This window comes from Oncorhynchus masou, chromosome 25 (genome assembly GCF_036934945.1).
Source record: "Oncorhynchus masou masou isolate Uvic2021 chromosome 25, UVic_Omas_1.1, whole genome shotgun sequence".
NCBI classification, from domain to species: domain Eukaryota; kingdom Metazoa; phylum Chordata; class Actinopteri; order Salmoniformes; family Salmonidae; genus Oncorhynchus; species Oncorhynchus masou.
The window spans coordinates 27,536,940-27,556,603 of NC_088236.1; the positions used below are offsets into that span (position 1 = coordinate 27,536,940).

Genomic DNA, 19,664 nt, shown 5'->3' on the forward strand with positions numbered 1-19,664 from the left:
CCGTACTGGCCAATGATTATAAGGGTGTTTCTGATCCAACCATTAATTCATACATTTTGTGGCCCTGACCTAAGAGGATGGAAGTTCAATATGTAGCTATAGATGTAGATATAGATTTTTTTATTTAAATTCATATTAAACTCCTTGCACACAGAACACCCAGCTGGTGATGGTGATAACTGAGTATACCAATCCTTGAATGGAAGTTCAGCTAGCTAGCAAGCATTTTAGCCAGGTAGCCTTGGACAACAAAAAATAAAAGTGTGTACTTTATGACAGAGTGATAAACTGTTTCATCAACATGAAAGAGAGGAGGATGGCATCAACATATTTCTCTACTTGTACAAACGCGCACACACAGAAATCAGAACCATCGACAGCCTCATCATATTTAGTTTACGTAGATTGGACTTAATTGTTTTTGGTATCTTTTTGTTGTCACTGTATTAGACTAAGCAGAGGTGATTTGATGTTTGATTTGAAGTTGAAATGGTGCTGGAATAGTGGAGACAGTTCTTGTTTCCTTTGTAACTTGCTGTAACTCTCTGTGGTTCAATAGTTGTTTAGTGGTCCGAAAATGGTGGAAACATTAACTTTCTTGACTATGCTGTCAAGAAGACCGTGCTGTAGGTCATGTACTGTTTGTCACATGCAATATGCTTTGTTGACTAAACCGGACAGAGGTTGCTATCCGGTTTTGTGATAAAACAAAGGTGTGATTGAATTTATTCTGCCACTGTGTCTTCTTATTGTCTCGGCCTTTAGGCCTATATACTGTATCACGGTCGCAAGGCAAATTAATGAACAGGTTATAGAGCAAACAATGCAATTATCACATAACATTGGTTGTAATAGGACTTTTTCTGGCTTCCACAGTGATTTTACCCACACACCGCTTCTGGATATGGGACAGATACTTCAAAACGTTGTTCCTTTTTAGAATAATTTTGACTGTCTTTTTTGCCGTTCATGAATGTGTTATTCAATGCATTTCTATGGGCTATAGTAGTAAAGGCCAAATTAAATACTTTATCAAATAATGTCATATTTTCTGTTTATCTAAAGGGGTCCTAAAATGTTAAACCCAATAGCTAAATCATCCATGGTATGACCATCTTAAAACAATGACATGTGTTACAGTAGTTTAGTAGAACCCCTTCCCCCAACACCTTAGACTTTCAGTTAAATAATCAACCTACATTATCTCTTCATTATGAAGTCAATCATACAGACACAAAATCTAAAAATACAGTTACAGTATACTATGTGGGTATGCTTGAGAACTCAACGGCGTTGAATGACATTCCTCGGCACCCCAGCCTGTATTGAAATCTACAGTTCTTTCAAAAAGGGTTAGGGTTAGTATTCAACCATTTCTTATGGCAAGCCAAAATAAGTTCAGGGGTAAAAATGAGCTTAAGTCACTCTGTGTGCAATAATAGGTTTTAACATGATTTTTGAATGATTACATCATCTCTGTACCCCACACATACAATTATCTGTAACTTAGTTGAGCAGTGAATTTCAAACAGATTCAACCACAAATACCAGGAAGGTGTTCCAATGCCTCGCTAAGGAAGGCACCTATTGGTAGATGGGTACAAAAAAGCAGACAATAGTTCTAAGTTTTAGCATGGTGACATTATTAATTACACTTTGGATGGTGCATCAATACACCCAGTCTCTACGAAGATACAGGCGTCCTTCCTAACTCAGTCGCCGGAGAGGAAGGAAACCGCTCAGGGATTTCACCATGAGGCCAATGGTGACTTTAAAACAGTTAGAGTTTAATTGCTGTGATAGGAGAAAACTGAGGATGGATCAAGAACATTGTAGTTGCTCCACAATACTAACCAAATTGACATAGTGAAAATAAGGAAGCCTGTACAGAATACAAATATTCCAAAACATCCATCATGTTTTTAACAAGGCACTAAAGTAATACTGCAAAACAATTGGCAAAGCAATTAACTTTTTGTCCAGAATACAAAGTGTTATTATTATGGAAAATCAATACTACACATTACTGAGTACCACTCTCATATCTTCAATCATAGTGGTGGCTGCATCATGTTAAGTGTATGCTAGTAATCGTTAAGGACTGGGGAGCTTTTCAGGATAAAAAGAAATGGAATGGAACTGAGCACATGCAAAATCCTAGAGGAAAACCTGGTTCAGTCTGGTTTCCACCCGACAATGGTAGATGAACTCACCTTTCACCAGGACAATAACCTAAAACTCAAGGCCAAATCTACAATGGAGTTGCTTTACCAAGAAAATAGTTAATGTTCCTGAGTGGCTGAGTTACAGTTTTGATTTAAATCTACTTAGAATCTATGGCAAGCCCTGAAAATGGTTGTCAAACAACGATCTACAACCAATTTGACAGAGCTTGAAGAATTTAAAAAAGAATAATGGGCAAATGTTGCACAATCCAGGTCTGGAAAGAACTTAGAGACTTAACCAGGTGTAATTGCCACCAAAGGTGCAATCTACAAAGTGCGAATACTTATGTAAATGAGATATTTCTGTATTTCATTTTCAATAAATTTGCAAAAATTTCTAAAAGCATATTTTCAGTTTGTCATTATGGTGTATTGTGTGTAGATGGGTGAGAAATTAATGTAATCCATTTTTAATTCATGCAGTAACCCAACAACATGTGGAACAAGTATTAATACTTTCTGAAGGCACTGTATTAGTCCAATGTATTAGTCCAATGTATTAGTCCAATGGAAATCTGTTTGAGTTCTCAAGCATTCTATCATTTCAGACACAGCAGTTGCATTAATTGCATAACTAGAACCTTGGTATTTTGTTTTCAGAACACTCTCAACACTAGTGCGTCTGGTGATGGATTAAGTGACCAGTTTATTAAGCAATAAGGCCACCATTTTGAGAAAAAAAATACTGGTTCTGCAGAGTCATTTAGCAGAAGTGGTAGATACGAAATAGAGCTGTTTACAGAAAATAACGTTCAATGAATCCACAATAAATTCATTGTGCACAGTGTGGTTAGCTGACCACCTCTGACGAGACGGATGAACAAGCAGTCGATGAGTTGATCAGTAGAATCAAGGCTAGTTATTGAAAGGGCTGTCTTGACAAGAGGCAGGAATGTTCCATTGAGCCTGTTGGTCAAAACAAACTATAGAGGGTTTAATATTCAGTGTTCCAGAGCTGTTGTCAGTAACCAAAAGGACTTCTGTATAATACATCAGTAGGACTGATACAGCACAGTTATGTGAGGCCAATGCTCCAGAAAACTAGAGATGCTGTATGATCGTGCTGTATCACCCCAGGCTCTCCTCATAGGAATACTGCTGAAGAGTGAGGAGAAGAGTGGGGAGACCTGTCCTCATGGTGTGTCCGCAGGGATGGATGGAGAGACGAGTGTTCAGTCCCATTCACTGCCTCTTCTAGGTGGACTTGGCTCTATTCAATCAGATCCGCTTTAGCCAATATCCGATAGCGGTTAGAGCTGTCAAATCCACTCAGCCAGCAAAGCCACAAGTGGCTCCTGGCATTATACCTAACACAGACATTGCCATTGGATCGCAGAGTCGCATTATCAGAAACCCTATGCAGCATTGTTCCAAAAATTAGAACACTGGAATGTGAGATGTAATCTACACCTTCATTAGGATGATAGAAACCCTCATTATTTTATTTAAAGATTTTTTACATTTGAACGTAATTATTTCTTATATAGCCTACACTTTCTCGTTCTGAACTTCTGACTTGAGTGGGGCGGGTGTTGCTTCATGACAATGATCGCAAGAGCAGCTGCTCACCGATTTGAAGGCTCCAATGCAGTTCCACCTCTGACATGCCAAATCATCCTCTATTTGGGTGTCTGCTATCACCAGTTAATTCTTTATCTGATTCAATCTAGGCCTTGTTTGCTTTCGCAAACTTGGTTGGTTGCTTTCTCCAACCAAGTCACGGATTGGATCCTGAGTGTTGCAGCCATCTAAGGCACTGGTTTGGACCACATCCTCATTTGAAGTTCAGTAGCTTTCAAATACACAGTTTTCAGCAAACGGAAGTATACATATAGTATATTTCAGCTCTAACAAAACAAAACATTTAGTCAGAAAATGACAGACCATTAAAAGGTTTAGTGACCATTTTTAAACCATTTCATGAAAGAGTATTTGTTATTCTAATCTGTGATAGCAGCAGATCCTATTCAATAACATACATTATGCATACACAGACTTCTTACAGTTCTTTTTAATCATCACTTTCAGATTAACAGGAATTTGCTCCTTTTGGTCAACTGACAGTAATCCAACCATTATGTACTTGGATGTGCTTCCAACACAGCTACTGTACCTTAATGTTAAGTCATAGTGCACAACAAATACATGTGCATAGAGGGGGAAGTGCTTCTCATTGGTCCTTATTTGAGTTCCCCAATGAATCCATGTTCATCAGCCAAGTAGCTAAATGTCATTTCTAAAGCACTATACATCATGATGCTGTTGTCATAATCAGCCAGTTAAACTAATAAAGAAAAAGGGATGTGAGAAATAAGGAGACAAATAAAGAGGTGGAGAGGAATAGGGAAGTACTTTAAATACAAACGTATTTCCTACACATAGATTTTCAGTTCATGTGAATTTTTGGACATGGATGCCATTGATCCCAGAACAATATGTGCAAAGGGAAGAGATATAATAACAGAGTGAGAAAGAGAGAGCGAGAGGGAAAGGAGATCATATCATCTCGAAGTTGGTCGGTACTCCTTGGGCACCCCGGCCATGTTCCTCTTCTTAAGGGCAGCGTCTACAGTCATGACCAGTTCGTCAATGCTAGCACGCATCTCGGGTGTGTACGGGTCGTACTCCAGCTTACGCAGGCCAGAGCGCTTGAAGTTGCCATCCTTCTGTCCCTCTACACAGAGAAGGCGGTCCTCGGCCACCTCCAGGCCCAGAAACAGGACCATGTCCTTGAGCTTGGAGAACAGTTCCCTCTTCAGCTCTTCAAAGTGGACCACGTGGACGTTCCTCCCATAACGCAGCCAGTCCAGTGTGTGGGATGCCCACCAAGGAGCATAGTTCTTCACAAACTCAGGCCACTCTGCAAAACAACACAGGACACAGATTTATTTTTATTTTTTTAAGGGTACACAATTGAGCCCCGGATACATCAAAGTGTAAATTATTCTAATAAAAAAATTGAACACCCATAAATGGGGAACTATTGGTTGAATGAACAGCAGTAAAGAATACAATTTGAGAGAAGCAGGTAATTTCTGCAGCTCTAAACATCCCCAGGGATTCCTGGGTAGTGAATTCAACAGAGGAGGCCTCTCTTCTTGCAGGCGCATCCTTTTTTTCTAGCAGGAAATTAAGCTGTGAAGAAAGGTACACACCCCCTTCCCCCATCCCCTTTCCCTGCAGAATAATCTTCAAACACTGATGTTATTTCATTTGAGAGGTCTGGTGCAATTCAACTAGTGTAATCACAGCACATAATGCATTCTCTGAGACACAGGCTTTCTTAAGGGGATTCAATTAATGACATGTAGCAAAGCAAGTTTTCGTCCTTTTAGCAGACAGACAGACCTGCTGCAGTCTGGGAGGCTCAGGATTTACCACCAGGGTCAATGTAGAGCTTCATGGGAGAACATACTGTTGAGCAGGTAACAGCTAGGACAGAGATCTGTTGTGGCACCAGTAGGTCTACCAACACCCCACAGTGTACACTGTTGTTCAATTGGCTGTTAAGACAGTTCACTTCACCATACAATTTTGGAATACTTTACTGGAGAAACTTTTCAATCATTTATAATCTACAGTTCATAAAGGAATTGGCAGGCAATGCCAAGACTGCATTATCATGTACTGTATCTTTACTAGGAGGAGAGGGATACTTGTTAAAGTGTAATCCCTGCTGAGTTAGCAGTGCAGGCTTGGGGATTCAGATGATATCAGAGTGGAAGCTACACTGTCATAGTGAACTACAGAAGGACATTGCATGTTAAAGTGAAACAGAGTGCCACAGTTCTCTTCTCAGATAGCAACATAAAATCTGGAGGCCCAAAGCACCACAGCTATTAAATCCCCCTTGAACAAACCTCATGTTTTGTATGCCAAGCCCAGGAAGGTTTGGTTAAATAACTACAGTAGACTGTCCTAATCAGAGCAGGATAGTACAATTCAACCATTTGAATGTAGTATGTGAATGGATAGACATTTGTTTGCTTGTCAGCTAGTTGGGATTCAGTTCGAAGTCAGAATGTGCAGTTAATTTCTGGCCATGGACCAAGGTTGTTGAGCTCCTCTGGAAATCAGGAAGTACAGAATGTTAGCCTCTAAGCACAATATGAAAATGTGAAAGTAGTTGGGGCCCAGTGGGCCAAAAAGCTAATACAGTAAAGTGAAAAGAGCTGAGTGAATAACTGAATTATGTAGCCAAGGGACAATTGTTGGTTTAGAAAATGTTGGATAATCTTTTTGACAAATTCAATCATCCACATAATCATTCAGAGACCACTTCCGAATATGACACATAGCCTACTGATACGTGTGCATGTGTAGCATTCAAACTCTGGCCAAAATAAGTTATGCCCCCAAGGTAATTGTATAAGGCTACAGTGCGTTGAAAGGCAACAGTAACTCTAACGTTCGTACAAAATGTCCTGCTGACTCAGATATTGATTGTTTCTCTTTTATTTGTAGGTGTAGCGATGGGAGCGTTAGAGAGAGAAAAGGCTTTCTGCCAGCTGCCAGTTGTGATCTGGAGGGAAGAAGAGTCCCTGGCATGCTCCAAATGACACCATAATACCCCTATGGGCTCTGGTATTGAACTTTATAGGTATTATGGTGTCATTTGGAGCATGCCAGGGACTCTTCTTCCCTCCAGATCACAACTGGCAGCTGGCAGAAAGCCTTTTCTCTCTCTAACGCTCCCATCACTACACCTACAAATAAAAGAGAAACAATCATGGCAGACAGCAGTCTGAATCTGCTGATGGTTTTGAATGCTGGGGTCTGCAAGTCTTCATCTCTCTCCCAGGAAAATCTCACTGGAGATTTCAGATAGGAGCCGGTTGCCATGGTTACTGACACACTCGAGTGTGTCGAGGGAAAAATACATAATGCGACAACACAACAAAACAAATCTGCCTGTTGGAGAAGCTGAAATTGAGAAAATCTTATAACACGATAATCTGTTAAAAAAATAAAATAAAAAATATCAGAAGACAATTCAAATTGAAAAAGGGATTGTAGAGTCTAGAAAGTGTGCAGAGAAACTGATTACTGAAATTTGTATTTTGGAGAAAACATGCAAAGAGAAGTCTTCCCTCTGAAAGGCTCTTATCGTAAGCCTAATAACTTATCCCTTACTCTTATCTTACCAACATATACCAATGTTCATTTCTCAACATGCATACTGAAATAGTATTTAACCTGTCTCCTTCCCTGCATCTACACTGATTGAAATGGATTTAACAAATGACATCAATAAGGGATCATAGCTTTCACCTGGTCAGTCTACGTCATGGAAAGAGCAGGTGTCTTTAATGTTCTGTACACTCACACATGCATTGCACATCTGCTGTACTCGTCTCACAAAACCAAGCATAGTTTCTCATATTGCCTAGGCTAAGGTTCACACAAGCCAAAACTACATAGTGACAACATACTGGCACTTCCTCAAGGTCCTATCTGACTCTCTCTTAGTGTTAATGCAGAAGGCGAAGTCCAAAACGCCATTCTATCATTTAAAAAAAATATATTTAGGCAAGTCAGTTAAGAACAAATTCTTATTTTCAATGACGGCCTAGGAACAGTGAGTTACCTGCCTGTTCAGGGGCAGAAACACAGATTTACCTTGTACCTTGTCAGCTCGGGGACTTGAACTTGCAACCTTTCAGTTACTAGTCCAACGCTCTAAGCACTAGGCTACCCTGCCGCCCCATTACCAGTCAGTATGGACACACCGACTCATTCAAGGGTATTTCTCTATTTTTACTTTTTTCTACATTGTAGAATAATAGTGAAGACATCAAAACTATGAAATAACACATGGAATCATGTAGTAACCAAAAAAGTGTTAAACAAATCAAAATAGATTTTAGATTTCTACAATGTAGAAAATAGTAAAAATAAAGAAATACCTTTGAATGAGTAGACGTGTCCAAACTTTTTCTGGTACTGTAAATTGAAATCCTCTGTGGTTTATCACATTAGTTGATAAGGAAAGAGCCACTGAACATTGGCACACAGTAGCATAATGGAGGAAGGGCACATCTACATTATACCAACCCTGTTCATATCTGTTGAGTTCACCTAGTCATGACTCATCAATAATGCAGACAATTGGGTAAAACTTTACATTACCCTTATTACTGTACAACTGTACTCACGCAATTACTGTGTAACAGTATTGTAACTACACATTGTACTTACACTGTACTTACAGCCCATACCCTAGCCTCTTGTCCACATCCTGGCTTAACCCTAAGTACAGTGTAAATAAAGTGATATAAAGAGCAATGACAATAGTTGTTACACTGTAATTACAGCAATACTTACATAGCAATAAGGGCACTGTATCATTGGCTGAAGTCTCACCTTTCCCTCTCCAGTGGGCCTGTGAGGCAAATCCAATATGGCCGCCGTATTTGCGGTTGAACTCAGCCATGAGGGCTTTATAAGGGTTGCGGATCATGACGATGCTGGCGTCAAAGGCTTCAATCTCCTTCTTGCCGCTCTCATGTGTTTTAATGCAGACGTTCCTACCACTCCGCCAATGGTCTCGCTCACCTTTGAAGCCTTTTAAAAGAAGAAACAACAACGACAAAACGTGAACATGCTTAATAGTGTAATTTTGGCTGTTTATGTGACTGCATGACTTCCCAATGTATAACTATCCAGTACCCATGTCACCTGCTACCTCCAGGTTAGGCCTAGAGTACCTTTGTTGTAGAGGGAGCCATCAAAGTAGTAGCTGCCTGTGTAGAAGCCAGTGGCCAGCTCTATGAGGTGGCGGGCCCAGGTGTTGCCAGCCCCAGGGAAGCTGGCCAGGGCCATCAGCTGCTTGGAGCGCGTGGGCAGGAAGTGCCGGTCCATACAACGGTTATCTAAGGAAACACAGGAAAGAACACAGGTCACACATGTGATACACAATAATACATGACACACAATAATACATGATAATACATGAAATACTCAGAATTATTTGCGTTCCTTCCAAAAAATGTATTATGAACCAGACACAAACTTTAAATACAATACTAGCTGGAAAGTGAGTGAGAATGTCAAAGGGCCTATGTACTTTAGCATGACAGGTGAACATAGAAAGCTATTTCAGGGTCATACATCCTACATTTAACATTTTTTAGAAGAGGGATTACTTAAGATGTTCTTTGAGGAGGTAGGGTTTCAGGTGATTTTGGAAGATGGACAGGGACTCTGCTGTCTTAGCTTCAGGAAGCTGGTTCTACCATTAGGGTTCCAGGACAGAGAAGAGCTTGGGCTGAGCTGATTGGGAGCTGGCCTTCCCTCCCGTAATGGTGGGAGGGCAAATAGACCAGAGGTGGCAGAATGGAGTGCTTGGGTTGGTGTGTAGGGTTTGATCATAGCCTGAAGGTAGGGAGGGTAGTTCCTCTTGCTGCTCCGTAGGCAAGCACCATGGTCTTATAGTGGATGCGAGCTTCGATTGGAAGCCGGTGGAGTGCGCGGAGGAGCGGGTCGACGTGGGAGAACTTGTGAAGTTTGAAAACCAGGCGGGCTGCAGCGTTCTGGATAAGTTGCAGGGGTTTAATGGCATAAGCGGGGAGCCCAGCCAACAGCGAGTTGCAGTAGTCCAGGCGGGAGATGACAAGTGCCTAGACCTTGAGCAGACAGGTGCTTCTACTACAGAGAAAGAACTGGGCAAAGGTAATGTATATCGCCATTGAAATCCAGTCATTGCTTCAAATGTCCTGCACTATACAAAACAATGACCCTCATGACCTAGAGACCGACTCAGTAGACGTGTAAGCTTTGTGAGTAATGTGGTTGGTGTGAGTGGAGCTCTGTGTAGATTATGATGTTGTAACTCTGGAGGCTGTTTAACTTCTTGGTGACAGGGGGGCAGTATTGAGTAGCTTGGCTGAATAAGTTGCCCAGAGTAAAATGCCTGCTAATCTGTCCCAGATGCTAATATATGCATATTATTAGTAGTATTGGATAGAAAACACTCTGAAGTTTCTAAAACTGTTTGAATGATGTCTGAGTATAACAGAACTCATATGGCAGGTGAAAACCTGAGACAAATCCAACCAGGAAGTGGGAAATCTGAGGTTTGTAGTTTCATTTAAGTGATTGCCTATCCAATATGCTGTGTCTATGGGGCCAGATTGCACTTCCCAAGGCTTCCAGCAGATGTCAACAGTCTTTAGAAATTTGTTTGAGGCCTCTATTGTGGAAGGGTGTCGAATAAGAGCTGTTTCAACAAGTGGACTAGGCTGAGGCCAATCAGTTGTTTACTGCGCGGTCACGCGGGAGCGCCGTTCCTTCTTTTTCCTCTGTAATGGATACGCTATTGTCCTGTTGGAATATTATTGAAGATTTATTATAAAAAGACCCTAAGGCTTGATTGTAAACATCGTTTCACATGTTTCTACAAACTGTAATGGAACTCTTGACTTTTCGTCTGGATTTTGTGCTCGCGCATTGTGCCTTTGGAATAGTGAACTAAACGCGCGAACAAAGCGGAGGTATTTGGACATAAATATGTACGCAATCAAACAAAACAAACATTTCTTGTGGAATTGGGTGTCCTGGGAGTGCATTCCGATGAAGATCAGCAAAGGTAAGTGAAGATTTATAATGCTATTTATGACTTTTGTTGACTCCACAATTTGGCGGGTAACTGTATGGCTTGCTATTGTGGCTGAACCTGTTCTCAGATTATTGAATATTGTGCTTTTGCCGTAAAGTTGTTTTGAAATCTGAAAATGGCTGAATTCTTTCTGTGACTAATTTCTGACCTAACATAATGATATGTTCTACTTTTGTCGAAAAGCCTTTTTGAAATCGGACACTGTGGTTGGATTAATGAGAAGTGTATCTTTAAAATGGTGTAAAATACCTGTATAGTTGAGGAATTTTAATTATGAGATTTCTGTTGTTTTGAATTTGGCGCCCTGCAATTTCACTGGCTGTTGGCGAGGTGGGACGCTAGCGTCCCGAACGATCCTAGAGAGGTCAACCCTTTACACTCGTGGGAATTGGCCTATGGATAGGGATAAATGTAAATGTTGCATGGTAGCAACTGAAAGGGAACAGTTAGGAGATTATGGTGTTAGGTTCTAATTCTCAGAGTAAAAAACTCAAAGGACACTATGAAAGCTAAGTTAATTCTTCCCAGGGGGTCAATACAGCTGCATTCAGACAAAAACATTTTCACACAAGCACTGATATTTAACCCTTCCTCCTAGTCTGAGTCTCCTCCTACACATCTGAACAAACATTGTATATTTACTGCTAGGCAGGAAACTAAGTAATAAGGCCATGAACTTTTTTAACGTGACTTGAACTCGACCCCCTTCATCACTAATCCACGGCTCTCTCCCCTTATCAGTGTCTGCCACATGTGATCGCTTCCCTGCACTCAGCACCTTACAAGTTTAATTGCACACACTATATACCTTCCTTCCACAGGTAACCATTAACTTCTGTTCCAGACCATCTAACCCTAAGTACTCAATCTTTCAATAGGATTCCTGATATAATGTAAATGTTATACATTACCCTCTCTCCCTCAGTGACATGAATAAGCATATTTCATATTCTCAGAACACAACAATGGGAAAGTTATAAGATCAAAGATGAGGACACAACAGTTCACCTGACACAAGACTGAATCCAAACCTTACCCTGTTGATTTTATGCATTTTACATTTACTGTACTTTTCGCCGCCTGCTTTGATAACGAAATCTGAGAATACTCTGGATACATTCAGTAACATGATAAGAATATTCCTGGGAAAATGTGGGGTATGTACAACAAATAGACAAAAAAATGACAAAGGTTTGAGTGAGAGGACTAACTGGTGTCTCCACATGGCCACGCATCTCTCCAAAGTGTGCACAGTTCTGTGATATTTGTAAATTATTTTGTACATAATGTTTCTGCAACCATATCTTACGGCAGAAAAGAGCTTCTAGATATCAGGACAGCGATCATTCACCTCGGATAAGACCAAAAAAAATTCAACAACAACAGCAGCAAGCAGGACTCACAATATTCTCCAAACAACCCACAGGACAGACATCCCAATTATTTGCAAAAGGAAGCGACGCAGAGGAAGAAGAGCCAGATGCCTCGTCCGGACACGCAGAAGGCAACGAGGAAAGCTGCCATTACCGTAAAAATTACTCGCCAACGTGCAATCATTGGACAATAATCTAGGCAAGGTACGATCACGAATATCCAACCAACAGGACATCAAAAACTGTAATATCCTATGTTTCACGGAATCGTGGCTGAATGACGACATGGATATTCAGCTAGCGGGATACACGCTGCACCGACAGGATAGAACAGCACACTCTGGTAAGACGAGGGGGGTGGTCTGTGCATATTTGTAAACAACAGCTGGTGCACGAAATCTAAGGAAGTCTCTAGATTTTGCTCGCCTGAAAAGTATATTATGATAATTTGCAGGCCACTACTTGCCGAGAAAGTTCTCAGCTATACTTTTCGTGGCTATTTATTTCCCACCACAGACAGATGCCGGCACTAAGACCGCACTCAGTCAGCTGTATAAGGAAATAAGCAAACAGGAAACCACTCACCCAGAGGAGGCGCTCCTAGTGGCCGGAGACTTTAATGCAGGGAAACTTAAATCAGTTCTACCAAATCTCTATCAACATGTTAAATGTGCAACCAGAGGGGAAAAAAATCTAGATCAGCTGTACTCCACACACAGACACGTACAAAGCTCTCCCTCGACCTCCATTTGGTAAATCCGACCACAACTTTATCCACCTGATTCCTGCTTACAAGCAAAAATTAAAGCAGGAAGAACCAGTGACTCAGTATACAAAAAAATGGTCAGATGAAGCAGATGCTAAACTACAGGACTGTTTTGCTATCACAGACTGGAACATGTTCCGGGATTCTTCCGATGACATTGAAGAATACACCACATCAGTCACTGTCTTTATCAATAAGTGCATTGAGGACGTCGTCCCCACAGTGACTGTACGTACATACCCCAACCAGAAGCCATGGATTACAGGCAAAATTCGCAATGAGCTAAAGGGTAGAGCTGCCGCGTTCAAGGTGCGGGACTCTAACCCGGAAGCTTACAAGAAATCCCGCTATACGATGCGACGAAGGGCAAAGCGTCAATACAGGGCTAAGATTGAATTGTACTACACCGGCTCTGGCGCTAGTCGGATGTGGCAGGGCTTGCAAACTATTACAGACTACAAAGGGAAGCACAGCCGCAAGTTTCCCAGTGACACGAGCCTACCAGACGAGCTAAATCACTTCTATGCTCGCTTCGAGGCAAGCAACACTGAGGCATGCATGAGAGCATCAGCTGTTTCAGACGACTGTGTGATCCCTCTCTCCGTAGCTGACGTGAGTAAGACCTTTAAACAGTTCAACATTCACAAGGCTGCGGGGCCAGATGGATTACCAAGACGTGTGCTCCGGGACATGTGCTGACCAACTGGCAGGTGTCTTCACTGACATTTTCAACATGTCCCTGATTGAGTCTGTAATACCAACATGCTTCAAGCAGACCACCATAGTCCCTTTGCCCAAGAACACAAAGGAAACCTGCCTAAATGACTACAGACCCGTGGCACTCACGTCCGTAACCATGAAGCGGGCAGCCGAGCGGAAATGGAAGAAAACTCGCCTCCCTGCGGACCTGGCATCCTTTCACTCCCTCCTCTCTACATTTTCCTCCTCTGTCTCTGCTGCTAAAGCCACTTTCTACCACTCTAAATTCCAAGCATCTGCCTCTAACCCTAGGAAGCTCTTTGCCACCTTCTCCTCCCTCCTGAATCCTCCCCCCCCCCTCCTCCCTCTCTGCAGATGACTTCGTCAACCATTTTGAAAAGAAGGTCGACGACATCCGATCCTCGTTTGCTAAGTCAAACGACACCGCTGGTTCTGCTCACACTGCCCTACCCTGTGCTCTGACCTCTTTCTCCCCTCTCTCTCCAGATGAAATCTCGCTTCTTGTGACGGCCGGCCGCCCAACAACCTGCCCGCTTGACCCTATCCCCTCCTCTCTTCTCCAGACCATTTCCGGAGACCTTCTCCCTTACCTCACCTCGCTCATCAACTCATCCCTGACCGCTGGCTACGTCCCTTCCGTCTTCAAGAGAGCGAGAGTTGCACCCCTTCTGAAAAAACCTACACTCGATCCCTCCGATGTCAACAACTACAGACCAGTATCCCTTCTTTCTTTTCTCTCCAAAACTCTTGAACGTGCCGTCCTTGGCCAGCTCTCCCGCTATCTCTCTCAGAATGACCTTCTTGATCCAAATCAGTCAGGTTTCAAGACTAGTCATTCAACTGAGACTGCTCTTCTCTGTATCACGGAGGCGCTCCGCACTGCTAAAGCTAACTCACTCTCCTCTGCTCTCATCCTTCTAGACCTATCGCGGCCCACGCTTGGATTGCGTCCTACCTGACAGGTCGCTCCTACCAGGTGGCGTGGTGAGAATCTGTCTCCTCACCACGCGCTCTCACCACTGGTGTCCCCCAGGGCTCTGTTCTAGGCCCTCTCCTATTCTCGCTATACACCAAGTCACTTGGCTCTGTCATAACCTCACATGGTCTCTCCTATCATTGCTATGCAGACGACACACAATTAATCTTCTCCTTTCCCCCTTCTGATGACCAGGTGGCGAATCGCATCTCTGCATGTCTGGCAGACATATCAGTGTGGATGACGGATCACCACCTCAAGCTGAACCTCGGCAAGACGGAGCTGCTCTTCCTCCCGGGGAAGGACTGCCCGTTCCATGATCTCGCCATCACGGTTGACAACTCCATTGTGTCCTCCTCCCAGAGCGCTAAGAACCTTGGCGTGATCCTGGACAACACCCTGTCGTTCTCAACTAACATCAAGGTGGTGGCCCGTTCCTGTAGGTTCATGCTCTACAACATCCGCAGAGTACGACCCTGCCTCACACAGGAAGCGGCGCAGGTCCTAATCCAGGCACTTGTCATCTCCCGTCTGGATTACTGCAACTCGCTGTTGGCTGGGCTGCCTGCCTGTGCCATTAAACCCCTACAACTTATCCAGAACGCCGCAGCCCGTCTGGTGTTCAACCTTCCCAAGTTCTCTCACGTCACCCCGGTCCTCCACTCTCTCCACTGGCTTCCAGTTGAAGCTCGCATCCGCTACAAGACCATGGTGCTTGCCTACGGAGCTGTGAGGGGAACGGCACCGCAGTACCTCCAGGCTCTGATCAGGCCCTACACCCAAACAAGGGCACTGCGTTCATCCACCTCTGGCCTGCTCGCCTCCCTACCACTGAGGAAGTACAGTTCCCGCTCAGCCCAGTCAAAACTGTTCGCTGCTCTGGCCCCCCAATGGTGGAACAAACTCCCTCACGACGCCAGGACAGCGGAGTCAATCACCACCTTCCGGAGACACCTGAAACCCCACCTCTTTAAGGAATACCTAGGATCGGATAAAGTAATCCTTCTCACCCCCCTTAAATGATTTAGATGCACTATTGTAAAGTGGCTATTCCACTGGATGTCATAAGGTGAATTCACCAATTTGTAAGTTGCTCTGGATAAGAGCGTATGCCAAATGACTTAAATGTTAAATGAAATGAAGTGCTTTGAAAGGCTGTAATGTCTGTATTTTGCCTTGCTACTCTTATTTTCAAAATGTCTTTTTACTGTTGTTTTATTTCTTTACTTACCCACACACATATACACACACACACACACTTTTGTTCTCCGCACTATTGGTTAGAGCCTGTAAGTAAGCATTTCACTGTAAGGTCTACCTCTGTTGTATTCGGCGTACGTGACAAATAAACTTTGATTTGATTCCTGAGTCATTTCAAAGCACTCTTATGACTCAAAGAAGAGTCTTTAACTATAAGGTTCTTTTTTGAGCTCTCCCAGCTGTGCCGTTGACCACACTTTTAGTTGTTTTGTTTGGAACACAACCCTCCTACCTGACAATAGCCAATTTAAATCAGCTGTGAATAAGAGCAAATGCCCATTCCGAGAGCAACACTCACACACTACATATAGCAAGAGAGCAGGGAAGGGGTGAAGAAGTAGGCTGTGTCGTTTTCATAGTATCACTTTTACAGTATAGACTCATTTTCAACTCAACTACCTCTTACCCCCAGCACATTGCCTTGGTACCGGTACTCCTTGTATACAGCCTTGTTATAGTTAATTTATTGTGTTACTATTTCCTTACATTTTAACTCTGCATTGTTGGGAAAGGGCTCATGAGTAAGCATTTCATGGTAAAGTCTACACCTGTTGTACAGTACCTGTCGAAAGTTTGGACACCTTCTCATTCCATGGTTTTTCTTAAGTTTGACTTTTTTCTACATTGTAGAATAATAGTGAAGATATCAAAACTATGAAACAACACATATGGAATCATAACGAAAGTATGATGGTGTGGAGGTGCATTGCTGGTGACACTGTCCGTCATTTATTTAGAATTCAAGGCACACTTAACCAGCATGGCTACCACAACATTCTGCAGAGATACGCCATCCCATCTGGTTTGCGCTTAGTGGGACTATCATTTGATTTTCAACAGGACAATGACCCAACACACCTCCAGGCTGTGCAAAGGCTTTTTTGACCAAGAAGGAGTGTGATGCGGTGCTGCATCAGATGACCTGGCCTCCACAATCACCCGACCTCAACCCAATTGAGATGGTTTGGGATGAGTTGGACCGCAGAGTGAAGGAAACGCATCCAACAAGTGCTCAGCATATGTGGGAACTCCTTCAAGACGGTTGGAAAAGCATTCCAGGTGAAGCTGGTTGAGAGAGTGCCAAGAGTGTGCAACGCTGTCATCAAGGCAAAGGGTGGCTACTTTGAAGAATCTAAAATCTAAAATATAATTTGACTTTTTTGGTTACTACATGTTCCATATGTGCTTTTTCATAGTTTTGATGTATTCACTATTATTCTACAATCTATAAAATAGTAAAAATAAAGAAAAACCCTTGAATGAGTAGGTGTGTCCAAACTTTTGACTGGTACTGTATATCTGAAATGCAGCCATATACACAACAATTGTCATTTTGCACGCAAGAAATCACGCTACAGTATGTTGAAGAGAAGCACCACAAAGATTGATAGGCCAAGACGTGCTCATTAAAACAGCACAAACCGTAACCATCGATTTAGGACCCTAGCCAGTCAAGGCCATGAAAGCATAACGCTAGATGCACTGCCAATTCCGACACCACCTGAGTGGACAGCCGGACAACAGGAGCACTGTGCAAGTGCTCACCTCAGAGCACAACCAACTGGCTACATTGGCCATTGGCCCTATACCCATCAATAACACAAACCTGTATATCTATCAATAGCAATTAGACCTGCAAAAGCAAGGAATAACATTCAAAATCACAGTAAAAAGCAAAGGCAATTACATTCAGAAATCAACCGAACAACCAGTTGGGTTACATGAGGGAAAACAAATTAATTAACAATTATGTTGTTGTTTACGCAATAAAAAAACAGCCCCTTATAAATGCAATCTTGGTCAGGTGGGCATAATTTTAAAGCTTGTTCTTTTGCCAACATGACTAAGTTATAAAATATTATCTTACAGTGTTAGGCTTTAACACATAGAAAGGAGTCATGAGCAATGTTCTCTCTAATTTTGGCGGGCACTGAGGGCATTTTTGGTCTTGTGAGCAGAAACTTGAACATTGTGCAAAATTTGTGCAACTTCCAGTATGCATTTACAGTGAACACTGAGGCTATACCCTTACAGTTTTAGACAGTAGCTAATAGGCTATTGTGGCTATTTCGGTATAATGTAGCCCTACCAACAAAACCAATGGAACAAATCCAATAACATGTTCACATGGAAATAGCTTTTGATTTCTATGATATAGCCTACAGTAGCCTATATGTGGTGTTCAATGCAGGCCTACATTGCATGACACTTAAAAAAGGTTTTTACATTATGAAGGGCTTGACATTAATTCATGATTTTTTACTTGGTCTAACACCATAGGCCAAATACTGTAGGTGACTAAATTTCATTGTATGGCGGAAGAAACCACTTTACAAACTATAATGAATTATTACTACCATACAGATAATTACACAATGTAGACTATCCCTCTGCATATTAGCGTATTTGCATATTCAAGTCTGTCTCAAAATACAACACTGCCCCTTTAATTAAGACACAAGCTTTTTACCTGACTGGCTTTTCAAAGACAGCTTGAAATGCAGTCTACACGTTTTGTGCTCTTGTAGGAAGAAGCAGTAACTCCCCATTGCTGACCTATACTTATCAAAACTGGGCTAAGAATATCACCCAATGTTCACACGAACCCGCCAATATAATTTTACTCCATTGCCCTCTGGCTCTGCCTACAACAAAATTACAGACTCAAGCTTGCAAAGTTAGATTTGTTATGGTTTGTTGCATTGAAAAGGAGCTGATATAATGTTGACTAGATCACAGGAAAAGATTGATCTATATAGTGCAAACTAATGTGGCGAACTCAGTGAATTTCAATCTCTTGCATCTCTGCACAGTTTGGTATTTTGTCTGCAGGGCAGTCCTGCAGGAGCACGTGCGCAATTTAGAGGGAACATTGGTCATGTGAGGCGGGTGTTCCGCTATGGATTTTCTTCACGATAGACAAATATGGGTTAATTCTGTTCTGAACAACCCAGGGTATGAAGCAATGTCATCTTGTAACTGTACATCAAAGATAGTGATCATAAATGTTGACAAGGTATATAACATTAGTTTTATGAAATGGAAATGTGAAGTGCAAATTTGGACTCAGGGGTGTTTGGCTTGCTTGTATGACATCAAAGCTGTATTTATTATAATCCTGAACTTCTTATCTTTCAAAATCTGTCTCAGGCTCTACACACTCTTAGATTGCATCCTACCTGGCATGCCGCTCCTACCAGGTGTCATGAAGAGGATCTGTGTCTGCTCCACGCACTCTCAAGACTGGTGTCCCCCAGGGCTCGGTACTAGACCCTCTCCTCTTCTCTCTATACACCAAGTCACTTGGCTCTGTCATATCCTCACATTGTCTCTCCTAGTATTGCTATGTGGAGGACACAACTACTTTTCTCCTTCCCCACTTCTGACACCCAGGCTGGCAGATATCTCAGCTTGGATGTCGGCCCACCACCTCAAGCTCAACCTCGACAAGACAGAGCTGCTTTTCCTCCATCACAGTTGGCAACTCCACAGTGTCCCCCTCCCAGAGTGAAAAGAACCTTGACGTGACCCTGGACAACACAACCCTACCTCACACAGGAACCGGCGCTGGTCCTAATCCAGGCACTTGTCTTATCTCGTCTGGTCTACTGCAACTCGCTGTTGGCTGGGCTCCCCGCTGGTGCCATCAAACTCCTGCAACTTATCCGGAACCCTTCAGCCCGCCTGGTGTTCAACCTTCTCAAGTTCTCCTATGTCAACCCGCTCC

The 19,664-nt window shown here is 42.6% G+C and overlaps 1 protein-coding gene across 5 annotated transcripts in view; it reads right to left on the minus strand.

Annotated features, from left to right (window-relative positions):
• Positions 1-1,766: 1,766 nt before the first annotated feature.
• Positions 1,767-19,664, minus strand: part of LOC135514028 (sialate:O-sulfotransferase 2-like) — a 115,404-nt gene continuing 97,506 nt past the window's right edge. For all 5 annotated transcript variants that reach the window (XM_064937163.1, XM_064937162.1, XM_064937159.1 and 2 more), the window contains 3 exons: positions 8,933-9,097; positions 8,589-8,789; positions 1,767-5,085 (listed from right to left, as the gene is read on the minus strand). In XM_064937163.1, the coding sequence (XP_064793235.1) occupies positions 4,727-5,085; positions 8,589-8,789; positions 8,933-9,097 (725 nt within the window). In that variant the 3' untranslated portion in view covers positions 1,767-4,726. The remainder of the gene's footprint in view (positions 5,086-8,588; positions 8,790-8,932; positions 9,098-19,664) is intronic.